Genomic DNA, 22,859 nt, shown 5'->3' with positions numbered 1-22,859 from the left:
ACAAATTATTATTCCAAGCAAAGTGTTTTGACCTGTCTTAGAACCTGTCTCGAGGGGATCTTTAATTGCTTTGAACAGGTACATTCTTACTTTGTTTCTTTCTTTGTCATTTTTCTTCTAAATGAACATAATTTATTTTCATTTTGTGACGGCAATGACATTAAAATATCCCAAAAGTAAAAGTTGTTTTAATTCCATGTAGTCAAAAGTGATCTTAATGAAGAGAATCGTATTGCGCGCTTTGTAAAAACACAAACAAACAAAAAAAACAGGTTTTTCAGACTTGACAGAATGTGGATGGGTGGCCTGATAATCAGACAGACCCTCCTTAAAGTCAAAAGAAGATTCAGCACCCACGTTAACAAAACTCTGCTCTGCTTAAGTGTCCTTGAGTAAAACACTGAACCCCTAGCAGCTCTGGCGATAAGCTAACCTGACCTACAGAATGACTTCCCTTACAGAGTAGCACACAACTTCTTTACCTTGATAATTAAATAAATCCACTTCCACCAGCTTTGTTATGGGACACACCCCTGTGGTTATTGATCTAGTCTAGTGGTAGTGCTTCATGTGTGCTATGAATATACAGTTCTACAACAATGTGGTTGTAGCTACTGTATATCTTTCCACACACAGCTATTACACAGCACCAGCAATATCTGTTGTGTTTTGAAGCGCTACAAATCACATTGTATGCCGACCAGCAGAGGGCAGCAACAGAGAGCAGACGTTTAAACAGCAAGTCGATACTAACTGTATTCCTCAGGGAGTTGTTAATCCCTGGCAGCAGGCTACAAGCTTGCCATACAATTGACTTTATGCCTTGTCAGAGAAGGTGCATATGGATTAGAATGCCATTGTACAAACTCAATGAATGCCCTCTCTGTAGTACTGAATAATGAAAGCCCTTGATGCTTTGTTACCCAAATAAATCTGCTTCAAATGTTCATCCGTTTTCTCAGATCTCTGTCCAAGCAAGCAGCTCCAGCAGCTGCCATGACCTCGCCTGTATCTGGATGTGGTGAACGCCTGCTGCATACATATTGGAAGGGAAATTATATCAAATATAGGCTCTTGATCCTGGTGCAAGTCTCAGCTAACCTATGCAAGGGCCTTGTTATCAAGAATCTGATGATGGGACTCTTTCTCTTTACGCACAAAGCATTTACTTTTGTTGCAAAGATCTGACTTTTTCATAACTGCCTAAACAAAGAGAAAGCAGGACATTGTTTACTCTTTGGACAGCCATGAACAATCTTTCTTTGTCAAAACTAGATTTTGTGTTCATGCGCAAATCAATCATTTTATAAGACTGATACAACATACTTTGCATGCTTTCTGGATTAAAACTTAAAGTCAGTCTAACAGTCACTCTGCTTATCAAAGCCTAACACTGGATCTTTTATGCTGTAATCCATGTGGAAAACTATACAGAAGTCCGTTTCTGTTATCACAAAAACATGAGCCACAAATAGCACAAGTGGTAGATATAGAGGACATCAGCCAGGGTTATCAAGTTGGTCTCCCCCTGCTGATGTTTCACAGTTTGGCCCACATCACCTCCAAAAGGCTCAACATACATTTATGTTATGGTATCCCAGATTGCAACCACACACATTGAGGCAAATGGGATGGATGGATGGCCTTTAACCAACCACAAATACCCAATCAGAATCTAAATTCCAAATATTGTATGATATATTTGCTCATTCCTATATTGTATTTATATTATGTGTTTATGTGTTTATGTGCTTTTTGTTTCTGTTTTCTGATGCACAACCATTTCCCTTTAGCAACAAATTAAGTGTAATTACGTATTATATTCTGTATATTAAATATTAAAGTTATTCTATTGACCAGTATGTATAGCTTAATGATTTTCCCTCAGGGGTAGAATAAAGTAGGCTATATGAAATTAAAATGTCCTATTATAATTTTATGTGAGTGTGTTTTTTCATCAGGGATACTGAAGAGGCCAAGTACCTACTGCAACATACTGTACATGAATGCACTAATTAAAATATACAGTAGCTTGCTGAACCTAAGTTCAGACCTAAATCACACAACAGTCCTTTGTCGGTTACTTGTATTGTGGCACAGTTAAACTACAACTGCAGGGATTAAATGGAAGCACATGATGATTCAACCCCGTGATTTCTCAGAGTCGGCTCATGTACCCAATCATTTCTTCTCGTTTTTTGTCTTTTTCTTCTTTCTCCTGATACCGTAGCACCACTTCTTTATTTCTCTCTCCAACACTCTTCCCCCAGTGCGTCATGGCTTCCCCCCGGCTGGAGACTTTCTGCTGCCCGAACCGAGACGCAGCGACAGAGTTTGTGGTCACCTTCCAGCCCGTCTTGTTCGGGGCTTTAGGTCTTGGAAGCGCGACTCTGAGTCTCGTATTTGCTGTTTTACAAATTCTGCCAAAACGCAAGGGATACAGAAGACTCGGACAGTACCCGCTGCCAAGGCCCGCGTCCTCCTCACGGATATTGTTCATCATCAGTATATGTGACATACTGGGATGCACAGGTAAAAAAAAAAAAAAAACGAACTGCTGGTACAGGCCAAGTCTTTTTTTTTTAATCACAGCTGAGAGAAACTAGTTTTACAACGCGATGTTGCTTGCTGGATCTAGTTATGCACGCAAATATGTTGTTTTTAACCCTTTTGTTGCACTACATTTGCCTATCTGACCTGCTTATGCAAACAGAGAACACATTAAACATAACTTTAGTACAGCTATGTAAAAATTCAACTGATCTGTTTGAATCTCTCCACATATGAGCTTTTGCAACACGTTGAGTCATTAAAACAAGTTCATACTTGTAAGTCAATAATACAAATGTTCACTCTTTTTTTTAGCTGGAAACTTCCAAACTGATCCAATACAAATCTGAGCTTTGTACAAAGTTTGTACAAAATACATTTTTAAAGGGACAGTTCACCCCCAAATCAAAAATACATAGTTTGCATCTTACCTGTAGTGCAGTTTAGCAATCTAGATTGTTTTGGTGTGAGTTGCCCAGTGTTGGAGATATCGACGAAGAGACATCTGTCTTCTCTCCAGTAGCCTATAATGGAACTGAGTGGCACTCACCTTGTGGTGCTCAAAGTGCCAAAAAAATACATAACAAAAAACTTGCTGCAGTGTCTCTTTCCAGAAATCAGTAAATCAATGTATTTACTTGTCACATGAAATCATTAAAAAAAAGTTAATCCACAGACCTGGTTGTGAGCAATTTCTGTCCTCCTTGGCTGAGCTGTAGCGCTAGCTAGCTCAGGCGAGCTAGCAGTATCGGTTAGCTACAGTTACAGCTCAGCCGAGGATCAATGTTTACATCACGCCCTGTCAGAAGCATGAGCCTCTCATTGAGATGATGCTTCCTTGGAGAGAAGGCATCTCTACGGCCGATATCACAAACACTGTGCAACTCACACCAAAACCATCTAGATTGATAAATAGCACTACATGTAAGTGGGAATATATGTATTTTTGATTTTGGGGTGAACTGTCCCTTTACAATTCTGAAGCAGCTTATTGAAACAAAATAATGAATCATGTTCCTCTCATGTGAGTAATGAATGACTCCTAACCACTGCAAACCTTTTTTTCTGTTGATCTGAATGCAGCATTGTTCTTAAAGACACATTTAATAACACACAAAAGGCAGTGGATTATTTTCAGATTGTTGCACTGCATCAGAACCAATGTGAACCTTGATCATTCATCATTTTGCCTCTGCACTTGGTGAAAGAGAAGGCAGATGAAGTCATGTATTTCTGTGTACTTAGTGCCCAGCGAGATTCATCCACAACTGCAAGCTAACAGCTTGAAGCACACCCCTGACACAATTTAAAAAAGAAATGCACAACAGGGTGTAGTCTGCATCACATTAAGATTCTGGGAGAGCTCCCGTTGTCCCGAGTCTCATGTAGGAAATGGAAACTCCCTTATAAAACACACCTGGAGGTGGTTCATATTTCCATGACATAAAGCTGCTATTAAAAGGGCTCCCATGACTGAATCTAATTATTTAACACGGTTAATAATACAGAATGAAATGATGTTTTTCAATGTTAATTAAAACCAGACAAATTCCACATCCCCTGTTCATTTGTTTTGCCCTGTTTGTTTGTTTGTTCCATTTTCTTCGTCAAAGCAGGATATGTCTGATGAGCTTAACAGTGAACAATTAGAGATCATGTGTTTTTTTTCCTCCTCCAGGTATCATTGTAAGGTCATCTGTCTGGCTGAGCCTGCCGAACATCATTGACCGCGTCTCAGTGGCCAACAGCACTGAAGCCTGGCCAGAGGTCTTCTGTGTTGGCAGTGCAGTACGTATGATACTCTTTGACAAAGCATTACCTTATTACATTTCATTTTTTATTTAATTTATACCCAGTGGGGAAATTCTGTTGTTAGACCACACTACACACAGGCCTGAATTACACACACATGCTCAGGGGTTTCGGCAGTACCCAGGAAGTAAACTGGCACCTCTCCAGCTACCAGTCCACACCCCGTACTTCGGTCCATACGTGGACTTGAACCAGCTACTGCCACCCCTTGATTCAACAATCAAACGGTTTAACTTAGACTTTATGCAAGTAAATGCACCATATATGTTGTTTAAGTACGGCTTTATGCTTGACAGATGACAGGAAGGGGACTATAGTGGAAAAACTAATTTTAGTTATTTAGTTTAGTTTATTATAATATCATGCGTGATCCTGGAAAATCAGGGTTTCACGCATGCTCAAAAAGCATGTACAAAGCTGACCATAAAATAACGTCACAGATAACAGATTAAGCTCAAAAGCAAGGCACAATTACTCACGCTTCTTATTGTCTGAATGATCAGAATTATGACCTGTATTATAAGTATTCAATTTATGTGTTACAGGTGTGGATCCAGTTGTTTTTCAGCGCTTCTTTTTGGTGGACCTTTTGTTATGCTGTTGACGTCTTCCTGGTGGTAAAAACATCTGCAGGAATCAGGTACTCACCTCCCGTTCCATTTAAAATTCATTATCACCTCAACCTCTCCTTCTATAGACACACAATGAAGCAGAAAGCTTTAAACTGAGCTGAGAGTGTGTCATTTACAACAAGCGCAACGTGTGAAACATCTTCCTCACTTATTTTCACTTTGTATTATAGATGTAATGCTTCTTTTTTTGGTCTCATGACTCCATTTGCAAACACCCTGAAAGTGGTTTGAATTTTGTTCAAAATCAGATTCTTGTGTTTCAATGGGCTAACACTATCCTCAAGATACAGAGCTGCAGCATGTGTTGTGATCTCATGACTTGTTTCTTTCCCCATCAGCACCATTATCCTCTACCACATGATTACGTGGGGTCTGGCTGTGCTGTTGTGTGTTGAAGGAGTGGCCATGCTCTACTACCCATCCATCTCTGAGTAAGACGCTTTGTTGTTTCTTTCAATGCACTGTCAAGCACCTTCCGTCAGCGATCGTCACTGTCTTTTTCTCTTGCAAGAGCTTGAGACTATCAGAAAAGACCGTGGATAACTTGTCAATGATGACAGCTCCTCTGTTTAGCACTATATAGCTGTGATTCCCAATGCTAATTTCATTATTTTGTTGCATTTGTGTGCAGTTGTGAGCAAGGACTCCAGCACGCCATCCCCCACTATGTCACCACATACGCACCGATGCTGCTCGTCCTCGTAGCCAATCCCGTCTTCTTTAATCGGACCGTATCTGCAGGTCAGTTCTTTGCTCTCAAATCTCTGTATGTCAAATTAGTTCTTACACATGCACAGGGGCTTACATATCCACCTCTCTCATCCTTCCGATTTAGTGACATCTTTACTAAAAGGACGACAAGGAATCTACACCGAAAATGAGAGACGGCTGGCCAATGAGATAAAAATACGCTTCTTTAAAATAATGCTGGTGTTCTTTATTTGGTATGTTACCATTCTTTATCAACGTGATAAACTTATCCTTAAGGAATAGTTTTTGGTTACTACCCTTATTTACTTTCTTGCGAAGAGTTAGATGAGATTGTAGCTTCATATTTATCGTACAGATTTAAGAGTGGTATCAGTCAGCAGCCGGTTTAACCTGACTCCGCCAGATGGATTGCTTCACATTTGTTCGGCATATCCGTCTGGGAAAGTTCAGTTGGAGAACTTTTGGGAAGGGGCGAAAATACTGGTTAGCTGATTGGATGAACCATCCGATAGACGGGCCAAATCAACCAATCAGATCAACGAAGCGTATGAAAATACAACAACAAGCCAGGCTACCCCTGCTGCTGCAGGCAAAGCATAGCTCGTTAGCTCAGCAAGCAAGCAACATGTCGGTAAAGGATATTTGCCGTTTGTGTAAAGAGAATTTAGGAATAAAAGTCACCATTTCAGGTTCCCGGACGGCTGTCTGAAAATACTGGTTAGCTGATTGGATAAACCATCTGTCTATCACCACCTAACCCACCTCAAAACCAACGCTGATTGGCCCGGTTGTTTGGCGAGCGGCTCCAAATTTTCTCTATCTCAAGATGCCAGACTGATCTGCGAGTGGAAAACTGGAGCTCGCGAGATCAGGACGGTCTCACGAGGCTACAGCCGGTTAGCTTAGCTTAGCATAAAGACTGGAAACGGGGCAAACCATTAGCCTGGCTCTCCACCTACCAGCACCTCTAAAGCTCACTAATTAACAACAGGAATGGGTGATACATCCTGGATGTCCTGCATTAATTCATGCATTTAAGGACCAGTGTGTAGGATTTAGTGGCATCTAGCGGTAAGGTTGCAGATTGCAATCAACTGAATACCTCTCCCCTCATTCCTTTCCGAGCATGTAGTAGAACCTACGGTGGCCTTCAACTAACGTAAAAACACGAAAGGCCCACTCTGGAGCCGGTGAAAACCCAAACCCAAAACCCAGCAAAACCCAAACACAAAATACTACGGCGCGTAACAGTACGGTAGAAACCTGGCAGTGCAACATGGCGGGCTGCAAGGAAGAGAACTCGCTCCCTATGTAGCTATGAAGGGCTCATTCTAAGCTAATGAACACACAGCGAGTCTTAGTTTCAGGTGATTATAAATTAATAAGAACTTAATTATGAATATTATATTCCATTTTTGCCATTGCATTGCTCCTTTAAACCATGAGTCATGCATTGGTTAAGCATTGCTTATGATTTGTACCCTTATTATAAAGTGTTACCGACTTCATTTATAATGAAGCCATCTTGTTGTTGTGTTATTCTCGCATTAATGTGACTCTCCCAAGGCAAATCCATGAATACTTAAATAGAGAAAATCAACCATTGTTAGGATATCAGCTGCATATTCATTTGATGAAAATTATGTGGTTTTTTTTGGTTAAAATTAGTCCAATTTTAAAGTCTTATTGAGAGGGACTTGTTAAAAGCTAATGAGACATTTTGATGTTTTAGCTGGGTTCCCAACATCATCAATGAGAGCCTCCTCTTCTACCTGGAGATGCAGACAGACATCAATGACAACGGTTTCAGGAATATCAGAAATGCTTCCCTCATCACATGGTTTATCATGGTGGGTCAAAAACATTAAGACAGAATAAAGAACACTAGTTTTATCAATGTTTTAACACCTTCGATTCTTCTGCATTTTAACTCTTTCAGGGTATCCTGAACCCCATGCAAGCTTTCCTCAACACCCTGGCCTTTCACGGCTGGACAGGCTTTGACGTTGACTTCAGACTGCAGCGGAGCAGAGAGCTGGCCTGGGACTCAGCTTCTACTTCAGCGCCTAATGCAGCAGGCCATAATACCACAGTGGGTGCGACTCTGCTCTACCAGAGTCATGTCCAGGAAGCCAAGAAGAACATGATGAGCAACGGACAGCACCACTCCGACGCCATCAGCGTCTTATCAGAAGGTAATTGGGCAGGAACAGACAGTAACAACTCACCTGTATATCAGGGCTGGTGAAGCTCTAAAGCATCAGCATCCTGTATGGTGCATGGTGTCTCCTGATCGCTGGACTTAATATGCAATATATATTTTCTTTGGATGACATCATTATGGCATGATATCCTCCACTGAGGAATCTGCTCCAACTGTGTGAGAACCAGTCTGTTTCTAGTTATTTTATCATGGTAATTAAATTAAATTCAGTGGCAAAGCTCTGGAGACATTGACTAGGACAAAAGCTCTCTTCGATACATTTTTAACCCTTGTGTGGTCTCCATTCGACCATACACTTGTCTCCCGGGTCACAATTGAAAATGAACACTGTTTTGACCCATTTGTAGGTGTTTTTGTTGCTTTTGTTTGAAATTTTTTTGTATTCCTACTGGATGCAATAATGAAGCATGTAGTGTTAGAAACACCCTGTCTATTTTGATCTACGGTGTACTGATTATCACAGTAGTGTGAAATTGCAAGTTATGCATTTTTTGTTAATAATGAACTGATAAAAACAGGTTTTTCTTTGTTAATCCACCGTGGCAGGGCATGCTTTTTTACTGTGTCACTTCATAATAAGTGCAAATTCTGACCTTCTGTTAAGGGTGCTGCAATTGTGCCAAGTTATCACACGGAGCTTTAAGTGTCATTATGCAAAAAATCATATCCAGAGAGCAATGGCAAAGCGGTTGAATTTTTAGATGAAGCAGGTAAAATAGACTCAGTTTGCAATGTTTTGGGTACACCTAGCCAAAACTAATGCAGTTAGGAGCCCTGTAATACATCTCCATGAAGGTTATAATCGGTGTTTGTCAAAGCTATTAGAAATCAACTGCATAGTCATTTTGGAGGCTGAAGTTTGTTGTGCTGTTGTATAATACTGAGAGGTGAGTTTACCCTCATTGATACAAATGTGGGGAACACCCAACACTATGACCTAAAAGGTAGGAGTTATAGGAAGGTAGGACTGTTGTATAAGACTACTTTAGATTTAGCCAGGTGTACCTAATAAACTGGCAACTGAGTTTAATTGAACACTGATGTGTTCACTGGATAGAAATGTCAATATTTATACTCTCATTCTAGTAACACTGAGTGATGACGTCACAGCAGGGAAAGCACCGGTGTAAATAGTTAAATGATGGCTGAATTCCATTTAGCTGCTTCAGTTTCAGGGTCCTGGTATTGTGCATGCTGGCTCACCGTCACGGCTTACTGCGACACATGAATACAACAGAGACGTATCAGTAACACCCACACTTTTCCTACTATGACATGTCAAACATGTCTGCTGTGACAAAAGGCCTATAAGATACTATTAAATGTATTTTGGGATGATTTTGTAAAGCATTTTATACCATTTTTTTGTGCACAATGTAGATCATGTACAAAGGCTATTCAATGTTTTCGTGTCACCATTCAGTGTCTCTGAAATGACAAGTCTTAATAAAGTTAATCTTTTAAAGGATTTATGTTTTTCATTCATTTAAATAGCCTCCCCCAATTCTAAGATGCAATACATTAAACATTTCCACATTAAAGACTGCATTTGCAAGATGTGTATTGAAATTCCCAAAATACATTTTTGAATCAATGCATTTGCACATTTGTGATGGAGGTATGTATCAATACAAGATCAATAGCTCAATGGATGAGCCGTTTTATAAGCTGTGAAGGTGTCATGTGCAGTCCCACCCAGTAATCTACCCCTATTTTTTCTTGCTAGGTTCAGACTCTAGTACAGTTGAAATCCACATTTCCAGCGAGCTACAAGACTATGAGGAAGTAGACGCTGATGGAGAATCCTTGGAGAACTCTGTGAGGCACTAGCTGGGGTGTGATCAACAACCCGCCTCCCTCTACTTTTCCTGTGTTACATTGTTCTGTTAGGTTTTTTTTTTTTAAATCGTCTCCTCTTAGCCTCTATTATCCCGCTGAGATTTCCCCCAGATATTAACTAGTCATGAGATTTCATTAGTTGGTATAACAAAATAAGTCAGATTCTTGATTCTAAGCCTTTTATTCCTTCCTAAGCTTTTTAAATCTGTCTGCAGTACAGTACAGTGTAACATTCAAACCCATTGACAGTACAGCAGCTGAAGAGTTCAAATCTACTTCACTGTCTCTTACAGCAGTCAGTCAACAAAACAAACATGAACATTTTTTGGTTAATAACTTGCTGACCTTTAAAAGTGCCTTAAGTGCTTGAGGAAATATTTCTCCTGGAAAATTCACTGAATTAGATGTGCTCTATTGACATTAAGTTCTCAAATGCACAACAAAATGTAATAAGCCAATTAGTGGTTTTTTTTTGTTGGTTTTTATAAGTTACTGCATTTCCAGTTGTCCATCTTGTATTTTTGCACACATCTATTTTATATTATATTAAATTTCCAAAATATTTCGTAAGGTTTTGTTGGTGGCAGTTTGTTATTGTCTTTTGAGTGACTAACAAAATACTCCTGAGCTAAGAAAAACACAATTCAAGAGACGCAGGCTCCATGGTTTCTGATATCAAAATAGAGTGATTTATTTGAGACACTGAATGACTTTAAAGTTTTGTCTTGGAAACAGGTGACTGCACCCTGGACTGGGGTGCGAGAGAGATATTAGCTGTCACAGCACATATTCCTTACCGGGCTCCTAAGCATGCCAAGAACGGCCACCAACCCACAGCCCAATTCTCAGTCTGACACAGACAATAATGGCTCTCCGCAAATGAAAAAGTAAGAAAACAATGAACCACCTATTAACATCCAATTGTGACATTAAAAAAAAGAGGAAAAAACATTGGCCCATCAACTTTCAGCAAAATCTGAACATTTGCTGTACCCACCATTACAAAAAGTGCACTTCACATTGCTCAAGCAGACGTTGACTAAAAGGGACCAGAAAACAAGGCTAATCAAAGCGGTGGCAAGTTAGTTTGAAGAGTCTTTTCTATGAGATCCCAGTAAGCAGATGGAGCCACTCTTACAGCACGCTGATGAAGCTCAGCCCACAACGCGGGACTAAACAAGACCAACATAGCTCTTTTTTTTTAAAGCAACAGCAGGACTTTTCCTTGACCTCCACCTTCTGGTCAAAAGACTGTTCAGAGAAAAGTGCCAAAGAGAAACCATGCTAATGCTAAATAAGCTGTAGTTGCTTTCCCTGCTCAGGTCTGCATGATACTCTTAACATTATTGATTCTGTGATGTCCTGTTCCACCTACAACGCAACGTTTTGGCAGAAGCCAGGCAGGAGACTGTGATGACTGTTCTCTCCCATATTGTTGACCAGATAATTCCCTGAATGCCGGTAATGAGGTTCTCATTTCTTCCATGGCTTTCAGGGGTTAATAGTGGAAAAGCAAAGCTGCTTAACATATCTGTGTCAACGCCATTTGTGATTCACTGAAAAAAGAATCGACTCGATGAATTGGATATGATTTGCCCAGTTGAAAAAGACTGTATAAAAAGAAGCTGATGACACATGCACTTCATTTAAAAAGAGGTCTGGTCACGTATTATCAGCAAAGATGTGACAGCGCTAGCCATTAATTAAAGTGTACTGTATATAAACATATATACACAGTATATAAGTCTGTGTATTAATCTAATTTACATATCTTTACATTCTGAAATTTACATCCAAAAAAAAGGGAAAACTCTTTGTAAACCACACTTTTCACATCTTGACCGTAAAATGACATTATCTAACCTCGAGTGAATTGGGTAGGTCATTTTAGGAGGTTAGGACTGTTGCTTGGCAGGTTTTCCTTTTGTTGACCTGATGTTAAACGTGAGCTAAGAACTGCCTTGTAGCGGCACATTCAATTTTGACTTTCAAAAGTCCATCTGTGGAAGAAAAAAAAAAAAAGAAGAAAAGAAGCAAGAAGTACTCTTGAAACAAACTATTCTCCACTGGGAAGAAGCTAAGCACCCTGTCAACAGACAATACCAGTGCTTCAGTATTGATGTTACTTTTATCACGTCCCCAGTTAGTTCATTTGGACATGACGTAACATTTGCTCAGAGGAATTCTTAAAAAAAAAAAAAAAAAAACCTACAACCTCTCTTTCATAATTTGTTGCCCTTCACAGCCAAACACGTGTCTCGTTAACACGTTTCTCTTTATATAAAACTCATCTTTGTGTTTCCACCCTTACAACCCAATAACAGCTGGACCAGTGGCCCGGGGGTGGGGGTGGGGGGGGGGGCCCGGCACTTTCTCATTAGAAACCTTTTACAACACGGATGCACCCAGGGAGTTGGATTCAGTCCATTCTTGGGGATCTCTTAAATGGCTTCCATTATGTTTCCAATAGGCGTATTATAAAAAACCCGTCAACAAACAGTAAGGTGCACTGAAGTCAGTTGGCGTTGGCTCCTGTGAGGGGTTTTGTTTCGCTCCACCTTACAGCTCTTCTCGCGCAATGAGTGTGTGTTTGCTGCTGTCAGAAGAAGGCAATTTGCTGCACATTCCAGGACTCCTCGTCAAAGTCTCAAGTCAGCTATTTTCGGAGATCAAGAACACATACCTACAAGGTAAAGAATAAGGTAGCATTACTAATACATTTCAAGCAACGTTCAAATTATTGTTCTCAAAGTACTAGTAATGAGTTCTTTCAGCCAATTTTATTTGTAGGCACCAAAGCTGCAAATTGTTTAATACTTCATCACAATGGCCATGGCTTACCGATCCGTCTGAAGCGCTCGCACCAACTTTGTCCCCAGTGCTGTTCCAGCACACCTCGAAAATACCACCAGTACCCCTGTAGCTGTGCACCAATGCTCCGGTCTAAACAAGAGTGCAAACAAATTAATGACCAACTGCATCGAGATTTAGCAATCATAATGAGTCTTCTCCTCTGCTGTTTGGAACCGTATGAATCTGATGCTTACCATGGTGTTCCATATGTGGACACACTTATCGAAGGAGCCGCTGGCCAGGTGCTTGCCGTCGGGGCTGAACGCCACGCTGTAGACGGGTTCCTGGTGCTTGGTCAGCGTGTGAATACAAACCCCTCGCTCAACATCCCACAGGCGTACTGTGGAGTCGAAAGAGGCGCTGTGGGTGTGGAAAAGACACAGATCAGATATGAGAGGAAAAACTATTTGCTTGTCATTAAAATTACCAAAACAGCTTTCACTTAAGTTTCTTTAGTCCCGCATGACGCCTTTAAATAGCATTCATTATTTCGACGGATTTATGATGCAGTGAATGCACCCCGAAAGCTCATAAACAGAAACAAAAGGGACCAACAACACATTGTTAGAAGCTACAGATTTTCGGCATTTGTGTTAGCATCAGAACATCTTGTCCTAAGCAATTTCACAATGCTAATGTCTAACACACATCTTGGAAACTTGAAAATCATAAACCACTCAAAAAATACACTAAAGAGTCACACTTTGCAATAAAAAAAAAGAAAAAAAAAAGTGTTGACATCTCAAAAAAAGGTAACTAACTGTGAGCATCTGTGACCCTAAAACTGAGACATTGTTGAAAACAAAAGTCTGCTTTCAATTAACACATCTTCACCAAGGTATAAATAGGCACGGCTAATCACCTATGGGTGCCCTTGGCAACAAATGAAAGTGAACTTGGAAGAATGTTACGGAGGGAGCAAAAACTGAAGTCAATTAAAAATGTATTGCACACGTACTGTTCAACGGTGGCATTTACATAAGAGCAGTGGCAATAATGGCAGTTTTAATTCTAATATGAAGTACAGGCAGGTGTGCTGGGCTGTCAGTAAGGGCTGTAAATTCCTGTGTTATTTTGGTATTTGAAGTAGAACATTTACACATGCATGCACATCTGGGTCAGGGTGTAGGGCTTTGGGCCACTGACAATAACTAGCACTGGGATTTAACCAGGAACAAGATTTATTCTGAATGCAAGGCTATGACAAGTGTCCCCTTCCCCCACACACGTATATATAAAGCCTGTTCTGAGCACACAAACTTCTAGCCTGATGTGGTCATACTCAGATTCTAGTCAGAATAGGAGTCTGATACTGCTCCGTTGGGCGTGTTTCAACCGAACCAGGAAAGAAAATGCCTCTGCACTCAACTGGATAGACCTGCAACCAATCGGAGCGACGGAGACAGACGTCACAGAAGCTGCGAGTCAAAGGGAGGCTTCGACAGAGCAACGGCAGAGGCGGCAGTTTCCGTGTCGTGCGGACGCGTGTGGCAATGTGCATACATACGTGATCGCGGTTCTGTGTTCCTCTTTTAAAATGAACGCGCTGTCGATATCTTCTACAACAGACGCGATGGCGGAATCTACACATCTCAAACGAATTCAACCCAAGCGCTCTTTGGTGACGTGGTTGATTACGTTATGGTTGATCATCTGGCAATCATCGTATAAAGCCCGCCCTGACAATTTGATTGGTCCGAACAGCTCCGGTTCGAGCATAGTTGCTCCACAACTGATCGAGTCCAGACCGAACTTCCCCGACCTCAAATGTTGTGGGCGGGGCTAAGTTCGGCTGGCATCCAGGCTAACAAACTTTGACTTTTCTTTCAAAATTGAGCAACTTGGGTGGTTGCCTTGTATGGTACTAAAATGTGAGCTAAGTGTAAGAGACTCCCCACCTGGCGAGCATGATGTTGGAGTTGGGGTTGCCGGTTCCGGGACCCGTGGGGCTCCATTTGATAGTGTAGATCTCTTTACTGTGAGCCTGGAGGTCGTGGACACAGGACTCCTGCTTCATACTCCATATCTGGGTGTGAGGGGAAAGAGCAACAGCAATATGTGACTGGATGCTAATCACCACTTAGGCTTGTTGTCTTTAAGCTCTAAAGACTGAGGACTTACTTTTAAGGTCATGTCATCTGAGCAGGAGGCAAGCAGCATACCTGATGGATCCCACTTAATGGCGTTAACTTCATTCTGCAAACACACAAATGTCGTTAGCGGGACTGTGGAGGGAGTAGGCATGGCGTAAGGTCAGCAGAGCGACACAGAAAAAGATGTTCACCGTGTGGCCCTGGAAGGTCTTGAGGGGCCGGTCGCTGCCAAGGCGACATACGTGGATGCACATGTCTGTGCTGCAGGAGGCAAAGGTGGTGTTGTTCTGCCAGTCGACATCCAGTGCTGGGGCTGGGGAATATTTGAACGCACAGGACCGCATTCATAATGGGTTAGGGCATTTATGAGCCCACAATACAACCACAACTGGGCAGGAAACATTTTGCATCCTCTATATTATCTACAATGATAAGCCTTTATTGTTCTGGAAACCCAGTGAACTCGCTTTACCTGAGTGAAAGGGGAACTGCTGCTTGGCTTCTCCTGTGTGTGCGTCCCAAATGATTGTCGTCTGGGAAATGAAATTGAACATTTTATTACAAAGCATGAACGCAACATTTCTGAATGCATCATTTAAAAGAATATGGCATATTAAAAAGGGTCTTTCAAATGTACTCTAAAAGGACTACTTGGGCTTGAAATATATCCCACCAAATATTAGGTAGGGGAAGAAAAATAAATCACTGATACAGCTAGTGTCATATTCCTTGTCCTTGGTGTCCTTTCTTTTATCTGCCTGTTCAACTTCTCCGTGCCTGTTGATACACAGTTTTATTTTCAAAGAATCATCCACAAAATAGGCATATCTGCAATTAATGTCACTGTAGCACAAACAAAACCTACAATTATTGTAAATAACAGATTTCAGCAGATTTTAATTCACTTAAGGTATTTATAAAGTTGTATTTAATTAGATTTGGTTACATGCTACAATGATGCTAGGATATAATTACTGTAGGTGTATTTAATAACATATGTAAGATATCTCAAATAATCTAAGGGTTCTCTCTCCCTGTGTCTCTTGTGCTTATACTGTACAGAAGATTTACCCATAACAGTGCAGTTTGCATTGTAGTTTATGAATAGCAGAAAACTTATATGATACAGAGTTACACTTTGGCTGATGATCAAAACAGTTAATGTCAAGCCCTAGGACTGGTAAAGAAAAAACACATGAGGCTATTATTATTGAAAGACACAAATCAATGCTTGTGGGCCATTATGAAATACCTTATCTACACCAGCACTGAGAATAGAGTTCCCCTTCTTGTTCCACTTGAGTGCAAATATGGGCCCTTTGTGCTGTCCCAAGGTGCTTGCCAGATTTCCTAATGGATAAGAGCCATATCCATTTCTTTTAGAAATGATCCTTCAAAAAATTGTCACAGAGGTTGCATTATTCACAATAACAATGGCATAAACCTAATGACCGAGGAAACAGCACCGTACTGGAATGAAGGAGGACATACCATCCTTTGTCCATATCCTGGCAAACCCATCATACGAGCCCGTTGCCAGAAGAGTCCCATCGCTCTGTTGGATGGAGAGATAACAGAACGGTTACTTAACTGCCCCTCAGCTGTCAGTTCACCACGTGGTGAAAGTAAAAGACGAGGATGGATGATCAGGAACCTACATTCCAGTCTAGTGAGGTGACGTCTTTGTTGCTGGGGACATCCTGGCCGCCTTCTCGGATACAGTGGCGCAGCACCAGCTGGGTGGAGTTGGAGTTATTATTCTCGTTCAGGTTCCAGATCCTGGCGGTGGAATCCCCCGAGCTGAACAGAATACCAACGCAGCAGGAGGGGGGTCAAAGGATTGCTGGAATCCAAGCTATCAGCGATTGATCTCATGAGGCCATATGTCTTACAAAATAAAAGCCAAAGAGTGCATACAATGTAGTATGACTCATCCGGCACGCATCAAGATTACTTTTAGCACAGACAGGGACTCACCCCGAGGCCAGCAGATCGCTGACAGGGTTCCAGGCACAGATGAACACTTCAGACTCATGGCCTCGGAGCACTGTGGCTTTACTGGCTGGTATCTCCACATCTACATCCATCTCCATGGGCTCACTGTGGTTATCTGTGAAGAGTGGGCGCACACACAGATGGACAGATACATGCACACACATTTATATATGCACCAACACACGCATGTCAACAACAGACATTTGTCAGCAAGCTATGAGTACTAAAAATAAAATGCTGATAAATGTACCGCTAATGAATGTTACAGGAGGTAAAGGTATACCTTTAAATAACAGGAAGATATGAATTTAAAAAAGAAAAATGTGTTTCTGCTAGTAAATGCCAGGGCTATTTTTATTTATCGCAGTCTGAAAATACTGACCCACTTGGAGTGCACACACATATCACAGTATAATGAGAACCCAGTCACAGTAAATGTTTGAAGAATATGTGAAAGCTTTCAGATCATTTCTACCCTGTGAAAGCCAGAAAGACAGTGAAACCTTACTCACACCCAACTCTTCCTGTTACCATCCACACCTTTGAATTAAATTCTTAGGGGATGTGCTGACACACACATTCCCTTCCCTTCCCTTCCCTTCCCTTCCCTTCCCCTTGTCTAGAGCTCCACCTGATCGTGGCTATCTTTGATTCTCCATGTAAAACTGTGCGGTAATTTGGACAAATCCTTTGAAGTAAAAAAACTGATGATTTTGGTAGGTGTAATAATGAAAATACTAGGCTGTTTTCTTATGACATCACAGAGCCAAAACACAGCACTGGAAGAGCAACTCTTGTCTGCCATGTCTCTGAAAATGTTCCACTTACAGATTCATATCATGGAGCAGATGTTAACGACATTTTGAAACATTAATGTAGTCAGTGCATGCTCACTTACTAGGAAAAAACTGAGAAAACTTAGCATTGCCAGGAGTCAATATTATATTTCTGCAATGGCCGTGATGTTTTCCGTTAAAAGTAAAGAAGAGACAGAAATATAGAGATATATAGATTTTGACTACTAATTAGGGCTGGGCGATATGGAAAAAAATCAAATATCATGATAATTTTGACCAAATACCTCGATATCGATACTGCAACGATATTGTAGTGTTGACCACTTGTGCTTTCACAAAATATTTACACAATGAGATTTTTGAGAAATAATCCATCAGTAATGTGGATATAATGACTAAGTGGGTAAAGGCAAATAATAGAACAGTTACAACAGTCTGGTAAGTTCAGAAAATGACATCACTCTACTCTAATGCAGCCTTTAAAACCAGGAAAAGACAACACTTATACCATATTACAATATTCAAAATTTAAGACGATATCTAGTCTCATATCACAATATCGATATATTGCCCAGCTCTACTACTAATAAGAATGCTGCAATATAACCACCCATTTTATTTTAAACTTGAAGGTTCATTCATGACCCATTATCTGAAGATTTCCATAGAAAAAGCATTTCTTAGATTCCTAACTAAATGCAAGTCTAGAAACTTACATGGAAGACAAACATTTTTGTGCACTTGTCTGTCCCTTTCTTTTAACCCTTCTTGATAACCATATGATCACATCATTGTTTTTTTGTAAGTTCCTATTTTGAGATAATTGGGACATGCGTATTTAGAAGATTGAACCTACTCATGTTGTGAGTGCCATTTTCCTCCCCATTGACAGTGGCTTCTCCATTCTTTGGTGCGTTGGACTGGTTTCCAGAGGTTGAAGCTGCCATGGCACCGGCTGCCTGCTGCTGGGCCAACTTGTCGCGAAAGGCCTGCTGCCGCGTCTGCACCACATCTGGCATCACTGCGTCAATGAGCGACAGTGACTCGATTGGCCGACCATCGAAGACTGTACCATCCTGTCAGGACAATAACAGTAGTTAATAAGACATCATGAGGCGATGTGATTTTCGATTAGTGACTGGTCTAGGCTCCCTGATATTAATGAATTACAGAGGTGAAGAGTTTCTTAATTGGTAATCTCGAACAGACATTCATCAGGGTTTCTTAAAAGTATAAGGATGACTGAAAATGTTAAAAGCATTGCAGTTAACCGGGTGTGTGGTCATAGAGATCAAAGTCGGTCTTTGCATCATTAAGCATTAGAAAACATCTGTGGGAGTTAGTAACAGCAGGTCCCTGCCCTCACCTCATTGATGCTGATTTCTGCCTCCACATACTGAAGCCCTTTCTGCAGGATGGAGATGAGAGCTGCAGGGGGCACTAGTGTTCCATTGATGTTAGACTGGCTGATGTGGCTCTCGATGCCAAAGGTGAATGCTGAGTGGGAGAAACCTGAAAACAAAACACCATTCACATTCATTAACGGGAGAGTGCCAAGCACAAGATGTGCACAAACACAACACAAATGTTCAAGGAAAGGTCTTGTCCGATCCAAACAAAGCTAACAGTAAATTAATACAAAAAAACAATGGCATAACAAGTATGACGTTTTGAGAGCGTAATAAGGCATGCCAATAATGGCATGACCTCTCAGGGCTATTAGTAGCCTGTATTCTGCCAGGTGGCTTCAGAAGCAGTATCAATACACAGTAGCTAGGATTTTAATCATTGATACAAATCCTATAAGAGTGAATAGCATGTTGACATCTAAGGAGCAAAGCAATATTCTGTGCACCCACAAGATATTCATATTACAGGGGCTAAATGCCCTCTTTATTTCCGTCCACTATAAGCTGAGGAAAAATATCTCCATGTAAGTGACCATGTTTGATCAACTAAGATGTGCATAGTTAGCACAACCCTGCAATACTGAAGACAAATAACTCACCAGCAATTCATGTATCAAGCCCAAGTAAATCCATTTATGATCAGCATTAAAACAGTATGACTGTGTTTAGCAGGTATTACTGAGACCAACCTGATTCTTGGAGGTATCTGTAGACCAAGAAGTTCACTTCGTCACTGGTAATACTCATCTTAGCCCAATGAAAAGGAGGAGGTATGTTGGAAGGCTGGGCTCACTCCTGAAAATATAATCAAAAATGGGAGTGGAGATTAATATTTAGGTCTGTGGTCTTGCATATGACATATTCTTAAGCCATTCCAAAACAAATAAAAAAAGATTTCTCTATCACACTTAAAAATAGATTTGAAAACAAATCTGTTCCCAACCTTGTTTAGTGATGTAGACATGAGCAAATATATTTTAATATCCCACCCAACACACACACACACACACACACACACACACACACACACACACACCTGTTAGCCTGCATTCACGGTCCTCAGACATGTTACTGTTCAACGCTTACATGCTACGTTCACTAACTGATATAGCAATTCTGATGTTCACACTGGTAAACACTGTGAAAAGAGGGATTGTAGAATATCAGCCGTTAAAGTTATATCTGCGCAAGTTGCAAAAGAAGCTGTGTGCAGTCATTGAGGAAGTGGTTCAAGGAAATGTAACTGACGCATAGAAGGTTAACCTTAAGCCAGAGAAAACAGATGGAGCAGCAAAAACTAGGGATGGGAATCACCAGAGGCCTCATGATACGATATCATCACGATACTTATGTCACAATACGATATTATTGCGATTTAAAAAATTAAATTGCAATATTCTGCGATACATTGCAATTTATTAACTTTTTTTCCAACTTCAAATTTTTCCCAATTTCAAATGATGTCCCCAAAAGGAAACTTTGTCAACATCTGTTTCATCTAAAAAGATACATTTCTCTGTTTGTTCATCTCACTTCACTTGTATTGCTGCAAAATGGGATTGTCAAGCAGACAAACTGACCAACACATATATTATAATAGATCGATACCTGGCGTCTGTGTATCGATACGCTATTGCCATGGAAAATATTGCGATACTATGCGGTAGCAATCCTCCCCCTCAAGATCTCAAGATGCCAGACTGATCTGCGAGTGGAAAACTGGAGCTTGCGAGATCAGGACAGTCTCATGAGGCTATTTTCCCCCAACCTAGCAAAAATGCAGGTCTTCCCATTCATTTTGAATGGGGGTGGTGTGTTCAGGCTGCGGCGGTGGGAGCCGATAAAAAACAGCAGCCTGCAGCAAAACGTTGAGAGAGATTCAACTTTTGGAAAAACGCAACCCAACGTCACGCTGCGGTGGCCAATCATGTAACCAATGATCAGACTTGGCAGTTTGTTTTGAGGTAGTGTGAGAGTCCCCTACCGTAAACAGGAAACATCACTGCCTCTATTGCTGCCGCAAGAACGTTTTAAAACACTATGGATGGTAAAAAAACGCAACACAAGCACTTAACTGCCCAGTTTGTGTAATAGCTCAATGTTTCCTGCAACAAAAAAAGCACAGTCCCTATGTCTCTTTCCTTTCTCCCTGACACGATGCTGCCTTTAAGTGCAGTCAGAAAAGACGGAAACCACTAATTGTGAAATATAAAGTCTACTTGTGCAAATGGGCCATTTAAGTGACACTCCCACACTCCGAATCGTCAGATCGTTTTTTTCTGGTCTGAACGTGCCCTGAGTACATGCGAAATCTTGTCTTGCCAATTGTACGATTCCTTCCTTTTAAAATGTCAATGCCTGGGTCATTTAAACTGTGACTCCATGTCTATTACTGAATGTAAGTATTCCCACCCTCTCTTCTCTGGCCTAATAGGAGTGTCTATATCCATTTTGCTATCACTGATAACTGAATAGTGCTTCCCATTAGTGACCTGGCCAGCCATCTAGATGGAAAGAGCCCTGATTAAGCAGTAAGGATATTAAATGCCTGTCTACTGCCCATCTAGTGAATTACAGAAGAGAGCAAGAGGAGAATTATTCAGAGCAGCCAGCCTGACCTTCACTTCTGAGTTATTTTCAATAGTGATGTTTAACAGAGCTTATGTTAACACTTCAACTGAGATTGTCTCAAAACCAAATGGAGCCAAACAAACAGAGAGGCAATTATGTTTCCATATGTTTTTTTTTTTGTCCTCAGACTGATGAAAACAAGAATACTGTAGAGTTCATAATTTCCCTGTGGCTTACGCATACACTTTACGTGGGCAGAGTAAATGGAGCTTGAACAACATTGCACACAATGTAAACACAGACAGATGTACATATGGAAAGAAAGAGAATGCTCTATAAGCAAGTTAAGATTAGCTAAATGGTTAACAAAAGAAACAAACAGCAAGCTGAGAATGAGTCATGACAAACTATATAATCATGTATAACTGTATAACTATTTCCTGCTCTTTCACTAGCAGATTAAAAAGGACAGACATTTTGCTGAGAATACAAAGACAAATGAAGGGGGGAGGAGGGTTGTGTCAGGTATGAAGACATGGCTGTCCAACTTTCATTCCAAACACTGTCCAGGCCCACTCAAGTTCCCCTTTGGTAGCATAGCAACAAGAGAGATCGAGCAAAATAGATAGAGAATGGTGTTGTCCCAATTACCAGTGGGCATACAGCCAGAGGGGTTGAACATGTTACTCAACATGAATTATTCACTTTCACCTTGGTATATTCTTTCAGATGGAGTCTGCCTTTATTGCACCACAGCAGCCATGCTAAGGGCTGGAATTATAACAACCTCTGTAACTGGTGCAGCCACAGAACAAAGTGTCTTTTATACAGTATGTAAGTGGTGCCATTAAAAGGTGGCTTGTGGGTTTTTCTTCAGGTAAAACAAATGTCTATTTCCTTCATCTTAAAACATTTGCAAAGCTGATTCTACTTTTTTTAATCATGTATTGTTTACATCCATGTTTTTTAAGCAAGCAGTCTTCTTCTTCCCTACATTTGTTGGCACACTACAGCCACCTGGAAGTCAGTGAAATAGTGTGAAACCATGTGGTGTGCATGTGGGTTCTCGTGCATAACACATAACAGGGACCTGCTCTTAAATACAGCTCCATAGTGCTCTAGAGGTCAAAACCTAACCTTTAAGTTACACTTGGAGTAAAAAAAAATAATCCTGCAACATTAATTTAAAAAAACAGAACAGAATCTCAGAAATGTTACTATAAAAACAAATACTGGTTTCATCTCACTGTTTCACACATCCTCATTTACATCAATAAAGAAAACTAACTCAAAGGCAAATGCTTGATGCTTTATTCTGCCAGAAAGCACAACACTAAGCCTGTCTATGTAAGGCACTGTGCCCCGATTTGACC

At 40.8% G+C, this 22,859-nt stretch overlaps 2 protein-coding genes across 2 annotated transcripts in view; one reads left to right on the top strand and one right to left on the bottom strand.

Moving 5' to 3' along the window:
- The first annotated feature begins 2,141 nt into the window (after nucleotides 1–2,141).
- gpr143 (G protein-coupled receptor 143) lies at nucleotides 2,142–10,288 on the top strand. Its single transcript, XM_028590937.1, has 9 exons — nucleotides 2,142–2,532; nucleotides 4,229–4,338; nucleotides 4,908–5,002; nucleotides 5,333–5,425; nucleotides 5,626–5,735; nucleotides 5,830–5,938; nucleotides 7,438–7,555; nucleotides 7,645–7,900; nucleotides 9,656–10,288. The coding sequence occupies exons 1-9, from the start codon at nucleotides 2,277–2,279 to the stop codon at nucleotides 9,757–9,759; spliced, it is 1,251 nt and encodes a 416-aa protein (XP_028446738.1). The 5' UTR covers nucleotides 2,142–2,276; the 3' UTR covers nucleotides 9,760–10,288.
- Nucleotides 9,934–22,859, bottom strand: part of tbl1x (transducin beta like 1 X-linked) — a 27,179-nt gene continuing 14,253 nt past the window's right edge. The window contains exons 2-15 of the mRNA XM_028590936.1: nucleotides 19,605–19,710; nucleotides 18,873–19,018; nucleotides 18,363–18,582; nucleotides 16,692–16,824; nucleotides 16,373–16,514; nucleotides 16,206–16,269; nucleotides 15,967–16,064; nucleotides 15,187–15,247; nucleotides 14,906–15,027; nucleotides 14,743–14,817; nucleotides 14,520–14,647; nucleotides 12,816–12,981; nucleotides 12,610–12,711; nucleotides 9,934–12,451 (exon numbers count right to left, since the gene is read on the bottom strand). Coding sequence (XP_028446737.1) covers nucleotides 12,425–12,451; nucleotides 12,610–12,711; nucleotides 12,816–12,981; nucleotides 14,520–14,647; nucleotides 14,743–14,817; nucleotides 14,906–15,027; nucleotides 15,187–15,247; nucleotides 15,967–16,064; nucleotides 16,206–16,269; nucleotides 16,373–16,514; nucleotides 16,692–16,824; nucleotides 18,363–18,582; nucleotides 18,873–19,018; nucleotides 19,605–19,662 — 1,542 coding nt within the window. The 5' untranslated portion in view covers nucleotides 19,663–19,710 and the 3' untranslated portion in view covers nucleotides 9,934–12,424. The remainder of the gene's footprint in view (nucleotides 12,452–12,609; nucleotides 12,712–12,815; nucleotides 12,982–14,519; nucleotides 14,648–14,742; nucleotides 14,818–14,905; nucleotides 15,028–15,186; nucleotides 15,248–15,966; nucleotides 16,065–16,205; nucleotides 16,270–16,372; nucleotides 16,515–16,691; nucleotides 16,825–18,362; nucleotides 18,583–18,872; nucleotides 19,019–19,604; nucleotides 19,711–22,859) is intronic.

Source organism: Perca flavescens, chromosome 11, assembly GCF_004354835.1.
Source record: "Perca flavescens isolate YP-PL-M2 chromosome 11, PFLA_1.0, whole genome shotgun sequence".
In the NCBI taxonomy this organism is placed as follows: Eukaryota; Metazoa; Chordata; class Actinopteri; order Perciformes; family Percidae; genus Perca; species Perca flavescens.
Note: the sequence above shows the minus strand (reverse complement) of the source record. Positions and strands in the feature narration are given on the sequence as shown.